The following is a 16479-nucleotide window of genomic DNA, read 5'->3' as shown; positions in this document are numbered from 1 at the left end:
CTGTGTAATAAAAGAAATGACCCTATTTGAGCCAAGATTAGCTGTCCTATATCCAAACCACGGACATTACTTTGCTCGTAACTTTTATTTTAATGGATGGCTATACTATTGACAGACCACAGCCAGACAGCCCTAGCTGCCTGACAGACCAAACTGAGGGCAGGATACCCAGTGGTACTTCCCTCTGACTTCAGTCTTCTCTCCTTTTGACTCATGTTATTGGCATTAACAGGCAGAGACAAGAGAGAAAAACGTGGACCGAGAGCTTTACCGTCTTTACCCGATGCTTCATTTAACCGTGTTGACACTTAGTTAGTACCATAACAGAAGCTGAGAAGATAAAAATCTATAAAATGACGGAACAGTCGTCGTTGTTACTGCGTAAACAACTAGCAGGTAAGTTAGCAGGCTAACTGCTGTCTCTGAAATTAGATCTGAAACTATTACAGACCACGCAGTATTTCGTTAAACATACGATTGAGACAAGTGCGTTTCTTTCGGCTGTTGTTGAAAATGGTTAATTTGCCTTGTTTTGTGTAGAGATAACAGTGTCAACAAAGTTGTAAAGCACGTGTATAGATAGCGTGCCGACAGCTGTTAGCCGAGATATGACTGCTGTAAGCAAAGCTGCTATTGCTCAATAACTACTAAAAGTAGCTTTCTAAAAAAAAATAACCACACTGTGAATGAGGCCGTTTCCCTCATTGTAACAGATAGGATGAATATTTGTGTTGGCAATAATGTTTTCTCTGTTGTTAAGAGTAGTTTTGAACGATCTACTCTCCAAGTTGATGTAATATTTAACTATTTTACTATATTGTTTGTGATAAAAGTGACATTGGCCTCATTGTATCCCAATTTTAAGAGCTCAACAAGAACCCAGTGGAAGGCTTTTCTGCGGGTCTTGTGGATGATGATGACATCTATCAGTGGGAGGTGGTCGTCATCGGACCTCAGGACACGTTGTTGTGAGTGAAATTATCCACCAAAATGACACACAGTTACCTGTAATGATAATGAGAGATGTATAGCACACTTATTTTTCATTTGCAGTGAAGGTGGGTTCTTCAAAGCCACCTTATCCTTTCCAAGAGACTATCCTCTGAGGCCTCCGAAGATGAAGTTCATCACAGAGCTCTGGCATCCAAATGGTGAGAGCAAACCTCCCAGGCCTCTGTGTCTCCAATTAATCTGTGTCAACCGAATCTGCAGTTAGTAAAATAAACTAAGTAATCATATAAGACATTATGTGTTAAAATACTACTGCTGGTTCAAGTGTAAATGATCATCGTACTATGATGTATTTCTATTAAAGCTTTGACCCAGAAGTCAGGGTCTGTTTGGTATCTTAAAATTGCAGCCTTATATAGCACATATGGCTGATATTATGGATATTAAAAAAAGCAATAACTAATTATTTCACTTATTCAAACACTGGAGCTAGTTCACAGATTTCTGTTGTGGCATTTTAATAAAATGAAAAAGTTGTTCTTTGGAGCACAAGCGTGTATTAGGTTGAACTTTTTTCCACTTCCTAACAAATGTGAATCTGTAATACAACATCTGATCCTCTCAAGCGCAAACGTGTTAATAACCGTGCAAAATTGTCTTCTTCCAGTGGCCAAAAATGGCGATGTATGCATCTCCATCCTGCATGAACCTGGTGAGGATAAATACGGCTACGAGAAGCCTGAGGAGCGCTGGCTGCCGATCCATACCGTGGAGACCATAATGATCAGTGTCATATCCATGTTGGCAGACCCCAACGGAGACTCTCCTGCCAATGTGGATGCAGCTGTAAGTGCCTACTCAAGTTGGGGTTAGTTTTAAGACTCAGTCTTCTTTAGTGTCTTAATTTAGACAGAGTTGAACAGTAGAGCCCCAGGGAAACATATGATTTTATTTTTTCCTATATACTTATGGAAAAGCATGCAAAGTAGGCATTTAAAGGTAAAAAAAAAAAAGAAAAGAAAAACATAATTTTACTGTAACATAACCTGCTGAGTTTAGTCTAAGTCTTTTAAATTGGAGTCCAAACAAGGGGGCTGAGTGACATGGGTCGCTGCAAGGGCAAATTACTGTCTGTCAAGGCCAAGCTGAGCTCTGGTTGGGGTAAAGTGGCTTATCTCTTCATTCAAAGGTGCTGCTTGGAGACAGAAAAGGGTGATAGTTCAATCTCTGTTTTGTAAAGAAGTGGGAAGAGAAAAAGCAAGCAGTCAAGGGAGCGGCTGCGCTAACAAAATTGTTGATAGTCTTTGTATCTCTTACCCTGCAGAAAGAGTGGAGGGAGGATCCTACAGGAGTTTTTAAGAAAAAAGTGGCCCGGTGTGTGCGAAGGAGTCAAGAGATGGCTTTTGACTAAAACCTTACTCCAGTCATCAACATAGTAAGTACATCCACCTGTCAGAAATGATCATGATGCATTCTGAACCAGGAGTTATTGAATTTTCTTGTCATTGCTGCTTATATTCCCCAGTAAAAACCATATAAATCCTTCTGTATTTTGACATGAACCCAATTCATCCAGCGCTAATCTGATGTGTACATTTTGTTTTAGGTTGGAATTGCGCAGAGGATTTGATAACTGGTTACACTTCAGTCAGCTTGATGACCATGGGGCACAACGTTAACATCAAATATTCACCCAAAGAAGAAAAAGGACGCTTATGAACCTATGAATTCCTTTAGTACCATCAGCTGTGCTTTTTTTTTTTCAGAGCAGTCACATATTTCTCTACTAATTTTTGTCTTGCAGTTTGAGAGTTGTTATTTATGAATTTTGCTGAATGGCAGTGGCATTCACGCTGCCAAAACTTCCCATTTTGCTTTTCAATTTCACATCCTCGGATGGACAAGAGTCTCTCCGTTTAAGCATCAGTATTTCGCTCACAGGAATATGCAGCATACTGGCTCTCTGTTTGTTTGCTATGGGCATACTTTCTGGGATGAAATATCCACTCTTGATAAACGCACCATTTCCAAACTTAATTTACTTTATATATGTACCTATTTATTTCGACTGAGACTATTTTAAGATGCATATCGTCTGTTTTGGAGGCTTTTCTTTTTTTTGTTCAACCTGCCACACTGAGCCATCCAGTCTATTGTTTAATAATCAATTATGCAGTTTTGGAGTGTTCGCGGTGATTAAAGACATGGAGATACAGACACTGGCTTTCCTTTCCTGCACTAAGAGTTCTGTAGAGAAAGTGTTTCTTCTTTCCCTGAGGGGGAAACTCATCATTCAGCGCTGCCTTAACTTTGACTGCCGAGGAAGGAAACCCGTTTTCAATAAGGACTGCATCTGAAGGCTTGTGTCAGAGGCAGAAAAAAAACAACCTATTCTCAGCAAACCAAAGAGAACACACCGATAAATATTTTTTGTAATGAACATGCTACATTTTTACCTATGTAAATACAAACTATTTGTCCTTGCACATGTTCAGAGGAAAAGCATCTATCGCTCCCACAAGGGGAAGGTAGTTCTGGCCTAATCCTGTAGCTCTTCTAATATACCACCCATAAAGTGATCTCATGGTCAGGTGGCTCATCAGGTCTGAACAGTTCATATTTATGCTGAGTAAGGACATTATTTGATGAGTAACGGGTATACAGTTGTACCCACTTTTGAGGTCAGTGAATGTTAGATTGTGAAACAAGTAATAAAGTTCAATGTGGGAAACTGTTGGCTGATCTGGTGAAATGTTTGTACCCTTTAAGAACAAAACACAACCTCACATAACTTTCAATCACCATGATTGCTTTATTGAATTAAGCACCAGCTCAATATGATCAACATCCAGACAAGTAGAGACATATTTAAACTCGAAGAGTATAAAATCTTTTTTTTCCCCCCAAGAACACAAAAGCAGACCCCTCCCACCCCGGCCCCATGATAATCCATCCATGTTGCAGGTGTACAACAGAAATTGAAGGTCCTGAGTTGTTCACTGTCCAGGAGCTGACAGACTTTTGTTCATGAACTGCCTCTTGACAAAGCACACCCACCACTGAAAGAAACAAAACCCTTTGTTAGAAAAAGTCTTTAATGGTTGTCGCACTCAGACTAGCTGTAGCGGGGATTTTTTTAAAAAGAAACACGCAAGGGACCACACAGCTATTTAGTCACAACAGAATACAAATGGTTTAGTTTAGATATACTGTTGGAAACTGTGCTCAATATCCTGAAGAAAAAAATAGTTTGTAGGGCATTTTGTCAAGCTTTGAGAAGCAATTTCCTCTTAAAACAACACACCTTGTTTTCTATTACAACTTAAACCACAAAGGATGCTCATAACTCAGGAAACATCGAACGGTGCTGAAACTCGGCCAGGATTGTGCTGTGTTTTGTGCGTGTGCAGCTGTAGCAGTGTTGTTTTGGAGATGCTGGACTCACCTTGCTGGGTTTGTCTGTCTGGGGGTCAAACACACGATCACATAGTCTCAAGCCTGTCTCCTGGCGGATCTGCTGGAGATACGCCCTCATGGTCTCTGAAAAAGGTTATAGTGCCAGTTTTATAACAATCACAGACATTATCAGTGTTGATTGGTTGACACTTTTTTTTCCTGTAGGAGGAAAAAAAAGTTACACCTTGCTCTGGACACTGCTTGACCCTTAACACTTCCTTAATTTTATAGAAAAGCAGACAGTATACAGAAGCTGAGGGACACCCTAAAAGCATGAAACAGCATTTCTAGCCCTAGATCCTTCAAGCTGACGAGGCCGTGCTTGGCATAACTATTTTTGGCTTGATATTACTCGGTTAGGATTGGGAATTAGCTGAAATATTAGAAGGGTACAAAGTAACTGGCAGTAATTCAGAGAACATAGTAGTGAAACGACATAAATGGACCTCAGACGGAGCAAGATCCGCACTTTTATTTTTACATACTGCATTGGACCAAGTTCTTGGCTGGTTCTTACCTTCTTCCTGCTTGTTGGTAGGTTTGGCGTACATAGCATTAAGAGGGAATCCAGGCTCTCCAGGAATGGGAAAGTTTGTGATGCCCAGAGTGTACATCTCTTTCTCTCCCTGGCTCCTGGAGCTGCACTGTAATGAGCCACACATATGCCAATACAGAGGGTGAGATAACTAGAAAAAAAACTTATCTTATCTGTTGTTTAACCAGCTAATTTCTTTCTTTGCATGCAATGAAAAGCAATTCAGTCCTTTTGCTTTTTAGTTGCTCCTTAAAAATCATTCACTGAGCCCTTAAATGGTCTTCAGACTGAGGTTGATGCAAGTGCAAACATACACCTCTGCAAACCAATATTACAACCTTACCTTCTGTAGCCTCTTTAGGCATTCAGAAATGTAGAGTGTGACATAGATCAGTGTCCTGTCGGCCTCATTCTGAAAGAAACAAACATTACACACACATTACTTATTTTTGTGAGCACATCTACAGTCAGGTGTGAGAGGTAAAAAGGCTGCATAGTTTAAATCCCAAGCAAATATGCAGTGCTGAGGGGAACGAGAAGAAGCAAGCTGGGGCACGCGGAGGAACGAAGCTGCTTCACGACACCAAGAGAGAACACACAAGAATACGCACACAAGTGAGGTACATACTTGTTCGTCACACTAGTATCTTAGCTGTGAATGTTTTAACTACCTCTTTGCATTCCTTATTTTGGTTAGGTTGAGGTCAGTGTTTACAGGCAGGTGCATTCATTCAGTCACAAAAGCTGAGGGATTGATGAGCAGCACAAGTGGCAGTAAATGTCTTACCTTGATTTCATAGTTCTTGAAGAAAACGTTGGCCTTGAAGTAGTAGATAGCCTCATCGACGATATCAGAGTCTATGCCTGAAATCACAAACAATATATCAATATATGTGAGACATGACAAATTCAACAATCTGCAAAGTGTGAAGCTATGTTTATCAAGATGGACAGTTACTTCCTGTTTTGGTCACCACAGTGGCCATATTTTTATTTATGATCTAAAAGGAAGTTCAGAAACCAACCCCCCTTTCTCATTATACAAGTATAATGCTCAGTTTTTAAGAGCTTGAGAAGAGACATGCTCTGGAGCTTGTTGATTTTGCCAATCAGGTCTGTTGTATTGTGAATCATTACAGTTTTGAGTGACATGTGCAATGCACACTCCATGAGTTTAAAAACTGTAAACTTAGTGTCAAGAAATTAAAGAAGTTAAACTTCAGTCTGCACTCTTCAGGCCATATAAGGAAGTGGAGACAGATGCATGTTTCAGGAACTGGGCTACGTGTGAAAGGAGCCTGCACAAAACTGACGGAAATAAGCAAATACGCAGTTTAAAGTAAACATAATGTGTATTTATGTGCGGTCTAGAGGGGTCGCCTCCAGTTTAGGTGAGTTGGAAAAAATCAGGAATAGCTTTACCGTCTCCTCTGGCTGGTCCCTTGAACTGAGTTTTGATGGGGAGCAAAGCCATGTTCCCCACCATCCTGGTTTCAGCGGCCATCAGGCTTGAGTGATACGCCTTGGAAACATAAAGACAAAAAGTTGCTGTCACGTTTAATTTCTTGGTACATTCCTGTCAGATAGCATCGGTGGCATCTCTCCTATCGACACCACTGATGCAAAACCGATACTACCCTAACGCCAATGCACGGTAGACACATTGTAGCACTGATAATGACGTTAAAGCGGTGTTTTTTGTTTAGTTGGTGTTGTTTTTGTTTTGTTTTTTAGCTCTGACAATCGCAGCATCATTAAAATTGGGTGAAAAAAAAAATGCTAACGTGGCTAACCAAGTATGCTAACGAGACTCGTCAGCAGAGCTAGCGTTAAATCGGAGGGCCTCGTCAACCTCTGCAGTTGATGTGCAGATGTAATGACCTCTAAACCCCACAGTAAACTGTTTGCTAGCCATATTGCCATGTAGGTTTTACTCACCGGCATGTTGAGTGATAAATAATCAGTCCAACTGCTCAGCGATAGAAAAATACCAGCACCGTAGGACGCTGCTTCCGCCTGTCCCACCCTTCAGCTATACAGGAAGTAGCTACATGTCATGCAGCGGAGCAGCCACATGAGGGCGCCAATACAAAACACACAGTGTATGTGAAGAAAAAAGCACAGCATTTCTTTCCAACCACAGGCAAGCATAGAGCAGGCAAGACATGACTTTGTAGAATATTTTATTTAAAAATATAATCTAATAACAACGTTTTATACTTAAACCTTCTCCTAAAACAATGAAAAGGTATATGTTTTAATAACAAACTTATTGAGTCATAAAAGTCACAAAAAAACAAAACTTTAACATAAATATGATCTTCAGTCTGTCTTCGTACATGTCCCTTTGTCTGTGTTGTTGCAGGCACATGCCATTCTCCATCCACTTGGATTTTGACATAATCCATCTTAATTTTCCACCAGCCTCCAGTTTTTTTTTCTTCTCATGTATAAGTCTTTGTCACAGTATCTCTTGCTCTTCAGCTGTCCACTTTTCCTTGAAATAACTCATCATAATTTAGGTTAGATGGCTCCTCCTCAATGTCCTGTAGAAAAGGAAAGCATGCAATGTAAGTACACATGTTATTAATTTATACATTGTGGGGTTTTTTTGCGTTTGTTTCTTCACCTTTGGCTCCTTGAACTCCAGGTCCTCTCCATATTGTATAGAGAAGTCGATGTGTTGCAGGACTATGTTAATACCTTCCTCATCTGTGCGGTCGAAAGGCAGGAACCTCACCATACTGTAGTCATCAATCTGGACACAGGCAGAGAAATAGTCTATGAAGAAAAAAAAATCTAATTCAAAACTAAATGCTCTATGACATTTATGGCCTCACTTACCAGTCCACAGATGGCTTTTGTCAGTTTCTTGAACTTTGTGCTTTTGATGGTGTCAGAATTATCTTCCATCATTGAGTATGTATCTGGATCCAGATACCTAGTGAGAAAAAGAAAACAAACCATGTTCATACACAAATCATTGCTCTAGGTTTCATGAAACCAAACACACATACTGTTGTATCATAATCACATTAAAACTTACTTTTCAATTTCTTTCTTGGCCTTAGGACTGAGCAGATCCATTTTGGTCATTATGTTTATTTGAGGAATCTCCAATGACACCATGGCACTCAGGGCAGCCATGACTCCTGAGATAAACTGTATGAATGAAGATTCACAACTTTAGGTTTACAGGCATTCCTACAATGAGTGCAGCTCCTCATTTAAGAAATGAGGTGTGTTTAAATAAAATAAAACACCAACATGATGATTTAGACAACCAGACTGTAATTAGCAAGAAATTACCTTGAAAGACTCCACCATGAACTGGGAGTCAACCAGAAAGATGCCACACACTCGAAACTCCCACTGTTGAAGCTGCTCCACCAGCTGCTTCATCACAGGGAGGTGTGTATAAAGTTCAATTTGACCTGCAAAAACAAGGCCTCCTGTAAAACTTGTGCCTCACCGTACACTGAAATAACAGATCCCCTTCTATTCAGCATTCATTAAATCTCTGACTGACTTTGCCCACCCCCCCATTTACCTGGGCAGTCAAATAAAATATAGTCATCTTCTACATGACCCAAGCTCTCCTCTAGCCAGTCAAAGTTGTTGGCGAAGTACTCCATGCAGAAGACCAGACCTCCGTTAGGGCCAAATCTGAGGGAAGCATCCTCCATCACATCATCCACTTGGATGAGCTCACGGATGTCTGAGGACACAGAGACAAGGAGTTAAATCAAACATATTTCTATCATCTATTATAATAGAAATATCAGAATGAACTGATTCTTTATAACCTAACTATAGCAAAAAACAGTATGAACACATTTCCTGTTTCAAGTGGGGCTATTAGTCAGTTGTTATTCTGTAGGTAAATTATCCTATTAAAAACAAACCACATTCAAGTGTTTCGGTTTAAGTAAGGGACACTAAATGCAACATAAGCATGCAATGGCATAAACTTTGAATCTCTTCTTTTATTTGACCCTATTTATTATCTCCTGTGTAATGGACTATATAGCTGACTCTAACAGTGTGATTAACTGTAACTGTAATTATCCTTAATGTAAATAAAACAACGGGCTACACATTCACCTGCCATCACAGGGTAGTCAAAGTGTTCAGCTGCTGGGTCCAGATTCACCACCTGAACTGAGCGGTTCAGCGACTCTGAATGCTGGACCATGGTGGAGCAGTAGGTACTCTGGAAAGAGATAAAGTTAAATACAATTAAACTCCAGCAACAATTAAAACAAATGGCGATGACACTTGAATTGTACCAAAGATAAAACCGTCTTTGCTTGTACCAGAGACTTTGCTGTGTGACAGCCCCTGCTGCCCATGCTTTAGCGTAGCGCGTTAGCCAAATAGCATTAGTAACACGTTTCATTACAAGTTTAGGTGAATGACTGATGCCGTACCTTGCCGCTACCCGCCGGGCCCATGACGAGCTGAGCATAACGAGGCATTTTGCCTCAACTGGAGAAGTGTTGTGGTAAATGTAGGTCTCTCTGCTCACTGGCGCGCAGCTAGCTTTATTTTGTAAACGAGTGCCCCAGTACTTCTTCTTCTTCTCAAAAGACATGCACACCCGTTGTAAGGTCTGATAACTACCGCCGCCTGCTGGTCAGAATGGGAAATGCAACACGGAAAATACTGATCAGATGATGATTGATAGGTGCATTGATTTCAGCTGATACCTTAATATCATTGAGAGAAAAAAAGCATATCATTGGGATAGAGTTTTTTGATGATGATTTGGGGCTTAACACACTTTTTTCAAAAGGCCACCTGTAGGGTTAAATAGGTGATTTGAAGAAAGTACACTTTTGCAGATCATATTATTGAATCTGGTTTATGCATAATGTAATCCTGGAATATGTCCACTAAACAACAGGATGCGTAAAATTAAAATGCATCTCGTTTTGGTTTGCAAATTGGTAATTTATTTATTAATCTATTTTAACTACCAAACACTAACTACCTGAGGGGGAAAAGCATAATAGATAAAGGCTATAGCCATAAAGGCCAATACAGTTAATTCCAGAGGAAGTGAAAGAAAGGGAGGAAGCATCCATCATTAAAACTGAAACAGAATGTGAAAGCATTCTGCATTCTGTGAAAGCAGTTATCACTCGGTCACAACGTGCTGAAATGTCTCGGAGTTGACACGTAAGGCCTTTAGACAGTCTATCTATCTGAGCGGACGTGTTGTATGTCTGGTGTTGTGCCCCCGGTGTTGTGTTCACGGCCTCGGACTAACGGCGTAGTAAGTGGGCAGTTCACTTCACTTCCAGACTCTTTTAGCTCGATTGTGCTCTCGTCTCTCCCGTCACTCTTTGGCAGCTAAACGTAACTTAGCCAACGGACCCGAGAGCTCCTGGCTAATCGGGCTATGTTTGTCATTTACAAGCGGCTCGGCTTTACGGGAACAGCCTTGTCGGTGTTTGGTAACTGTGGCTAACGTCCACCGGCGGAGGAGCTGCCAGGAGCCCCGGAGCGACACACACACCGGCGGCCGCCAGCGTCAGCAGCCTTCATAAATGAATTACGTGTATTATTATCATCCGCGAGTCGAGGCTAACGCTAAAGTTGGCTAGCAGTGTGGACGGCACTGACTCAACTGTAAGCTCGTGGCAGACTGATATTTATCAGGACCGTGAAAATAAGCGGCTTTCTAGATGTTTTCGGTTCGTATTATTATCAGATATTTGACTGTTGAGTAGCGTTGGATAGTTTGGTAGATCTGCTAACGCCAAGACTATACACTCAATGATGTTGCAGCGAGTTCATGTTCATTTATAAAACAAGTGTTGTTAGCTCACACTGAGTTTTATACTTGCTCTAATATTTCAATACAAGTGACTAAATGTTATATATGTTATGTTATATATAACTGACACACTGTGGACATGAACCGTTGTACTTGTGGGCTTCATTGTTTTGGTGCATGGATAGCACCTTTGTGTGGCTCATCTAGGTGTATTACTAAGTGTACTGTGGGATAAATTTGTATTATTTAGGTTGTGGACATCTGATACTTACATTTAGATCATAAAGATGATGATTCAATATTTTGATGTACAACAGTCCACTTTCTTTCTTTTTATAGAGAACTTAAACAACACTATCCAGTAAAGTACTTACCTCCTTTTTTTGTCTCTTTGTTTTCTAGTGTTGAAGGTTATGAGTGTGGGTGATGGAGGACAGACAATGTGAGGACTTGGATTACCTGATCCAAGATGAGGACACCCTCATTGAAGGTGTCAGCAACCAGGTCTTATTTGTTGTGGTGCTCAGTATTGCCTTCCTAGCAGGCCTCCTCACTCTGCTCTGCAGGTAAGCAGCACCAAGTTCAAGCTGAAATGAATGCACTGTCCAGGCAAAGTTACATTAAATGTTGTAGAAACTGGGTTTGATAAGAGAAGCCATCTTTTCTGGTACAATTTGTTTACTTCACTAAACACTAAGCATTTACCTAGCTCAGATCGTCGAGTTTTTTCCGTATTCAAATGAAAATAATTTGCACAAGCAACTTGGTTTCAAATGTGGCTTGAGGCTGAAAGAACCCAAAGTGACACATTGAAACTGGCTCTTCATTGCCCAATAATGATACAATTCTTTAAAAGAAACTCTGCTCTGTGTTTTGCATAATATTTCCAAAAACATTTTAGTTTAATTACACATTTAGATGTAACAGCATCCTGTTATTTAGCATACCCCAAAACATAGGATTGAAACTTGGGATATGGTGCTGGTATGTTTACATTTTAAACTGAGAAATATTGATAACACATATTTGCCCTTTGTCCTTTGCAGACAAGAGCAGCTGAACATTCATCCTGAGAATCAGGAGCATGTCCGAGCCGTACGACAACAACTCCAAACAGAGCAGGTATGTACGCAAATGCAAAGAAAAAAGCATATACTTTGTTTGAGTTTGTCAGAGTAATTTTTTGCAAGAAAAGTAAAATGAAGATGAGTCATAGAGTTGTCTATGGTTTGTATATTTTAAACTATGACAGTTTTGGTGGTTCACGTTTTTAGCAAATAAGGCAACTTGTCTATTCCATGATCACTCATAGTCATAGCATATTATATTGCATTTTATATGTGTTTTAAGCTTCTATGTATTTAATTTCTCTCTGACAGGATGAAAATCCTCAAGCAGAGGCCAGGCAGCAGTATTACACAGACATGTCCTGTCCAGTGTGTTTACAGCAGGCTGTTCTGCCAGTGGAAACCAATTGTGGACATCTTTTCTGTGGTAAGATGATTGGACAGATCTTAGTAATGCTCACCAGGCAAAACCAGACCTTTGTATAAGCTGACTTAACTTCAGTTAATAAACAGAATTCAAAATATCAATCTGTGCTGTGCTGTCTTTTTCCCTCATAGGCTCCTGTATTATAGCCTATTGGAGGTATGGCACCTGGCTGGGTGCTATCAACTGCCCCATCTGCAGGCAAATGGTAAAAGCATGTAACACATTTTAAATGTAACGTATACCTGAGACTTTTTTTTGCATGAATTGCTTTAGTGCAAGCTAGACATTCTGATACATACTTAGGCTTCCTTGTCTATTCATTGCCATATATAAAGTTTCTCATCTCTTAAGACGTGCTCTAGGTACTAATGTGTGACATTGAAATATCTCAGTCTTTTTATGTATTGAGTTTGTGGTTGTTGTTTTTTTCCTTTTCAGGTAACATTGCTCTTCCCACTATTTCATGAGCATGCCGGTCCTCAGAGGGTCCAGGAAGGTGAGGCAGAACCTCAGCTTATACTGCGAGACATCCACGATTATAACCGCAGGTTCTCAGGCCAGCCAAGATCTGTGAGTATACCCCAGTCACATCCACATAGAGACTGTAGAAGTTACAGGTTAGCTTATGATATCAATTCAGTATTCATACGTAAATTACTTCTTCATATCCCTTACTACAATAACAGTCATTCCCAAGATAGATACAAAGGATGGAGATGCTAACCGAGATGTGCTGTCATAGATGTCATGTGGTTTTGATTATTAAACTATGTATGAACGCCTTTTACAAATTGCACGTGTTCTGTAGCACTGCTATGTCTATGCAAATGAGGTACTGACTTGTGCAGTGCATCTTAATGCGGGTAGTAGATCTAGAACTGACTTCAAAACATTTCCTCTTCTGTCTCCTCAGTTAATGGACAGACTGCGAGATGTGCCCACCCTGCTGCGTCACGCCTTTAGGGAGATGTTCTCCGTGGGTGGCCTCTTCTGGATGTTCAGGATTCGAATCCTTCTCTGCCTGGTCGGCGCGCTCACCTACCTGGCCTCGCCGCTCGACATCCTCCCCGAGGCGCTTTTCGGGCTCCTGGGATTCATGGATGATTTCTTTGTAATCCTGCTACTCTTTGTGTACATCTCTATTATGTACAGAGAGGTGGTCACGCAGAGACTGAACGGCTAGGGGATCGCTCATAAAAGAGGCCTTAGTTTGCTCATGTCTGGCACGGAGAGAGAGAGAGCTCACTCAGCAGCCGAGGTGGACGTCGTGGAGTGAATGAATGTTCAATGGACAGTTTGTCAGTAATGCTGGTTCGCTTTAAAGCCAGAGATATTCCTTTATCACTGGAGATGAGCCAGGTAGAGACTGAGCTCTGAATGTTAACTGTGTATATAGAAACCCTCATTAAAGGTTCATAGATTCAATGTGGTCAAACCCAAGACAAAACTGTGGAAGGATGTGACCACTGACTCTGCTTTGAATCAGATGCCGTGTCATGACAAGCTGTACTACCAGCCAATTCTTTTTGACAGCATTGCCAAAAGCAGTCATTTTATTATTGTACCTCATCATTGAGACATTATTGTAATATAATGTGATATTGATTGTTCTGTCTTAATTATATGCATTTCAAATTGGCTGCCTGCTGCATTCAAGCTGTCACCTACCAGAGAAAGAGTTGCAAGGACCATTTTCTTGTTGCTTATACAGCCTGTTTGGTCAGTTACACTGATGATGCACTATAAACAGTGACTATGCATATTCAGAAAGAAGTGAAAAACACAACATTGTAATGCTCGTGTAAAAATCACTGAATTGTTTCACCGGCTGCAAGAGTTGATCAGATCAAATGAAGTCAGCATGTGTGTTCATGAGAACTGAAGAAGCACAAGATAACCTTTCTGATACATACCGTCTTTCAAATGTCAGATTTTTATTTAAGAAATAAAAAGTAATCCTTTGATCATAAAAAAGAAGCCATGGTATCAAAGAGTAATTACAGATCACACTGAATGTAAACTCACTCACCGTTTGAATGTTGACTTACCACGTCAGAGTTTACCTTTGTACTTCAAAGATAATTAGGAGTCTGAAGGTTTGTCTCCAGTGCAGATCCAACTCGGTGGCTGAAGACTCCTTGTAAAGCTTTTTAGATGTGATTAATCCTGAGGTTTATGGAAAGGATCCTCATGAAAAGGATTTAGTTTTTAAAAAGTACGTTTACAAAATTAACTCAAATTTTAAACTCAAAAATAAAGTTAATGTGTTGATTTTTCAAAAGGTTTTTGTTAATAGTTTGCATCGGTTATATCCACTTGGCAAGTAACATTTTCTTTACAGTGAATGAGTAGACTCAGGCTGTTGATAATCTCCATTAATAATTGAAGCTGCTGCACAGTACAGATGCTGTTGTCTTTCTTAACTATTTTGACCTATGACCGTGTAGATGAAAAAACAGTCAATGCTTTTGTGGACTGGATTAGGTCTCTGGTTTATTTGACTGATGTGATCAGAAACCAGCCATAAATGAGTAATACAGTAAATTTAGAAATTATTCTTACCCATCTATTTCTGTCCAACTTTCCTTGGCGCCTTTGGAGTGACTATGTCCACAAGAGGTCGTGACCCTCAGGCCTAAAATGGTTGCTTCACAGTGGGAGCTGAAACTGTACCCGGACCATTTGCTTTCTTGGGGTTCTATTTATTGAACCAGCTATTTTTTTTTGGCCTTGATGTCGTAGAAAGAGGTGCTTGAGTTACACGTGCCAGATCAAGTCAACTGTAAAAATTCATTCAGTTTTCTTAGCAGCTATAGATTATTAGAAAATCCCATGGTTTCCCTCTTTGAATGTCTTGGTAAGGTGGGGCACATGCCATGCTATGTGACACCTTATTGCTGTCACCTCCACTTTGTCTCCAGGGCGTCTGAGCAACCTCCACCCTTTTTGTTTTGGGTGGGTAAGCTAAAGGCAGTGTCTGTGAATTCTTCTGGTGTTTAACAGCTGAGAACCGGTTTGATGAGAGTGTTCACATTCTGTATAGTGGGAAGATATGGTAGGTGCTGGAAGAGTCAATGCTTTCTCAGAATCAAGATATTTAAGCCAAAATAATGACTTAGGCTATGAAACAATCCTGTGATCTTTGATAGATTCAATAATGACTCATCAGCCAGAATCCCCATCAAGACCTTCACCATTTACCCTGTTTGTGGAGTGTGTGGAGTGTCACTCAGATGCTCCTGACAAATCTATGCAAACATGATGCAGACTTGCCTGAGCACAACCCCTTTGTCTTTCTCAAACTAGTGACTCAGCTGTGCACTTTTCCAAACTTGGCTCTGACTGTTCAGTGAAAGGCGGGTAGATGAGAGAGATACGTTTTGGCAAGTCATGGGAGTATTAACTAAGTTCATGTACTAACTTTGTTGCAATTACTCCTACACGCTGTTTTGGGCGCGGCCATTATCTAATCTGAGCACACCCTGGCCTGAATTAATAAAGTGCGATTTTGTTTGTCATAATTTAGGAGAAGGAAATTAAATGGCCTTTCATAAATGGCAAACAACTAAATAACAATGGTTATTATTTGAGTTGAAGGAGGAATATGCTTAGGCTAATTGTTTTTCCCCAAATTAAATGGGTTTTAAAATGAAGTAATGGTTAATGATCATTCTACAAGCTCTATGTCCAAGTGCTTTTTGTAATCCCCATCCTTGTAATTGGTTGAATTATAGATTTCAGAAAATCAGTTTTGTCAGAATTTAGACAACTTGTTCCCACTCACTGCCAACAATATGCTTTTTTTTTTTTTTTTTTAAGTTGTTGATGCTCCTACGCAAGTCAGAGAAACTGTCCCCAATGGCACCTGACAAACCACATACCAGATTTGGGCCAGTGTAGTATTGTGGTAATGTAATAAATTACAAAGTGGAGATTTGTCCTGTGAAATTCACCAGATAAGGACAATAAAACTGAAACAGCAGGAGACACTCATTGTGGCCTTAGGTCCCCCTAGTGGCTTCATTAGGGCAAAGCAAGTTTATTTTTTTCTGACTGTAGGCTATTCACTGATATGAGAAAACCAGGATTTTGTCTCACATAGCTTTAAAAATATTATCCACACTCATCATATCACAGAGGAAATCGTCCTTTTCTTTTTTGGTCTGTATTAGTGGGACTTTTCCTTTAAATACACTGCAAACTCCGCCCACCCCGGGTTCCTCTGGCAGACGCCGGAGTAGCGAAGCAGCGGACCCCGACT

General features: G+C 40.3%; 4 protein-coding genes across 6 annotated transcripts; 2 read left to right on the top strand and 2 right to left on the bottom strand.

The window, feature by feature from the left end:
- The first annotated feature begins 208 nt into the window (after window positions 1-208).
- ube2g1b (ubiquitin-conjugating enzyme E2G 1b (UBC7 homolog, yeast)) lies at window positions 209-3891 on the top strand. The gene is made up of 6 exons (XM_085793655.1): window positions 209-396; window positions 866-968; window positions 1054-1151; window positions 1619-1797; window positions 2276-2386; window positions 2558-3891. The coding sequence occupies exons 1-5, from the start codon at window positions 354-356 to the stop codon at window positions 2360-2362; spliced, it is 510 nt and encodes a 169-aa protein (XP_085649781.1). The 5' UTR covers window positions 209-353; the 3' UTR covers window positions 2363-2386; window positions 2558-3891.
- On the bottom strand, window positions 3747-6987 carry arpc3 (actin related protein 2/3 complex, subunit 3). The gene is made up of 7 exons (XM_085793654.1): window positions 6881-6987; window positions 6365-6464; window positions 5730-5806; window positions 5286-5354; window positions 4925-5051; window positions 4397-4491; window positions 3747-4010 (listed from the first exon to the last, which is right to left on the bottom strand). The coding sequence occupies exons 1-7, from the start codon at window positions 6884-6886 to the stop codon at window positions 3948-3950; spliced, it is 537 nt and encodes a 178-aa protein (XP_085649780.1). The 5' UTR covers window positions 6887-6987; the 3' UTR covers window positions 3747-3947.
- A 121-nt stretch (window positions 6988-7108) lies between these two features.
- Window positions 7109-9525, bottom strand: gpn3 (GPN-loop GTPase 3). Its single transcript, XM_085792426.1, has 8 exons — window positions 9373-9525; window positions 9047-9155; window positions 8493-8660; window positions 8252-8376; window positions 7989-8104; window positions 7787-7883; window positions 7572-7700; window positions 7109-7488 (listed from the first exon to the last, which is right to left on the bottom strand). Exons 1-8 carry the CDS (start codon window positions 9418-9420, stop codon window positions 7423-7425), a joined length of 858 nt encoding a protein of 285 aa, XP_085648552.1. The 5' UTR covers window positions 9421-9525; the 3' UTR covers window positions 7109-7422.
- Window positions 9526-10008: 483 nt separating this feature from the next.
- On the top strand, window positions 10009-14192 carry rnf170 (ring finger protein 170). Of its 3 annotated transcripts, none has more exons than XM_085793653.1 (7): window positions 10009-10123; window positions 11127-11290; window positions 11771-11846; window positions 12104-12218; window positions 12350-12423; window positions 12657-12788; window positions 13132-14192. In XM_085793653.1, the coding sequence occupies exons 2-7, from the start codon at window positions 11151-11153 to the stop codon at window positions 13399-13401; spliced, it is 807 nt and encodes a 268-aa protein (XP_085649779.1). In that variant the 5' UTR covers window positions 10009-10123; window positions 11127-11150; the 3' UTR covers window positions 13402-14192. The 3 variants fall into 3 exon arrangements, with proteins under 3 accessions (XP_085649779.1, XP_085649778.1, XP_085649777.1); XM_085793652.1 differs by lacking the exon at window positions 10009-10123 and adding an exon at window positions 10174-10576; XM_085793651.1 differs by lacking the exon at window positions 10009-10123 and adding an exon at window positions 10317-10641.
- Window positions 14193-16479: the final 2287 nt, after the last annotated feature.

This window comes from Trachurus japonicus, chromosome 12 (assembly GCF_045865225.1).
Source record: "Trachurus japonicus isolate A0001 chromosome 12, Traja_1.0".
NCBI classification, from domain to species: domain Eukaryota; kingdom Metazoa; phylum Chordata; class Actinopteri; order Carangiformes; family Carangidae; genus Trachurus; species Trachurus japonicus.
This window is presented reverse-complemented; position numbering and strand designations above follow the sequence as displayed.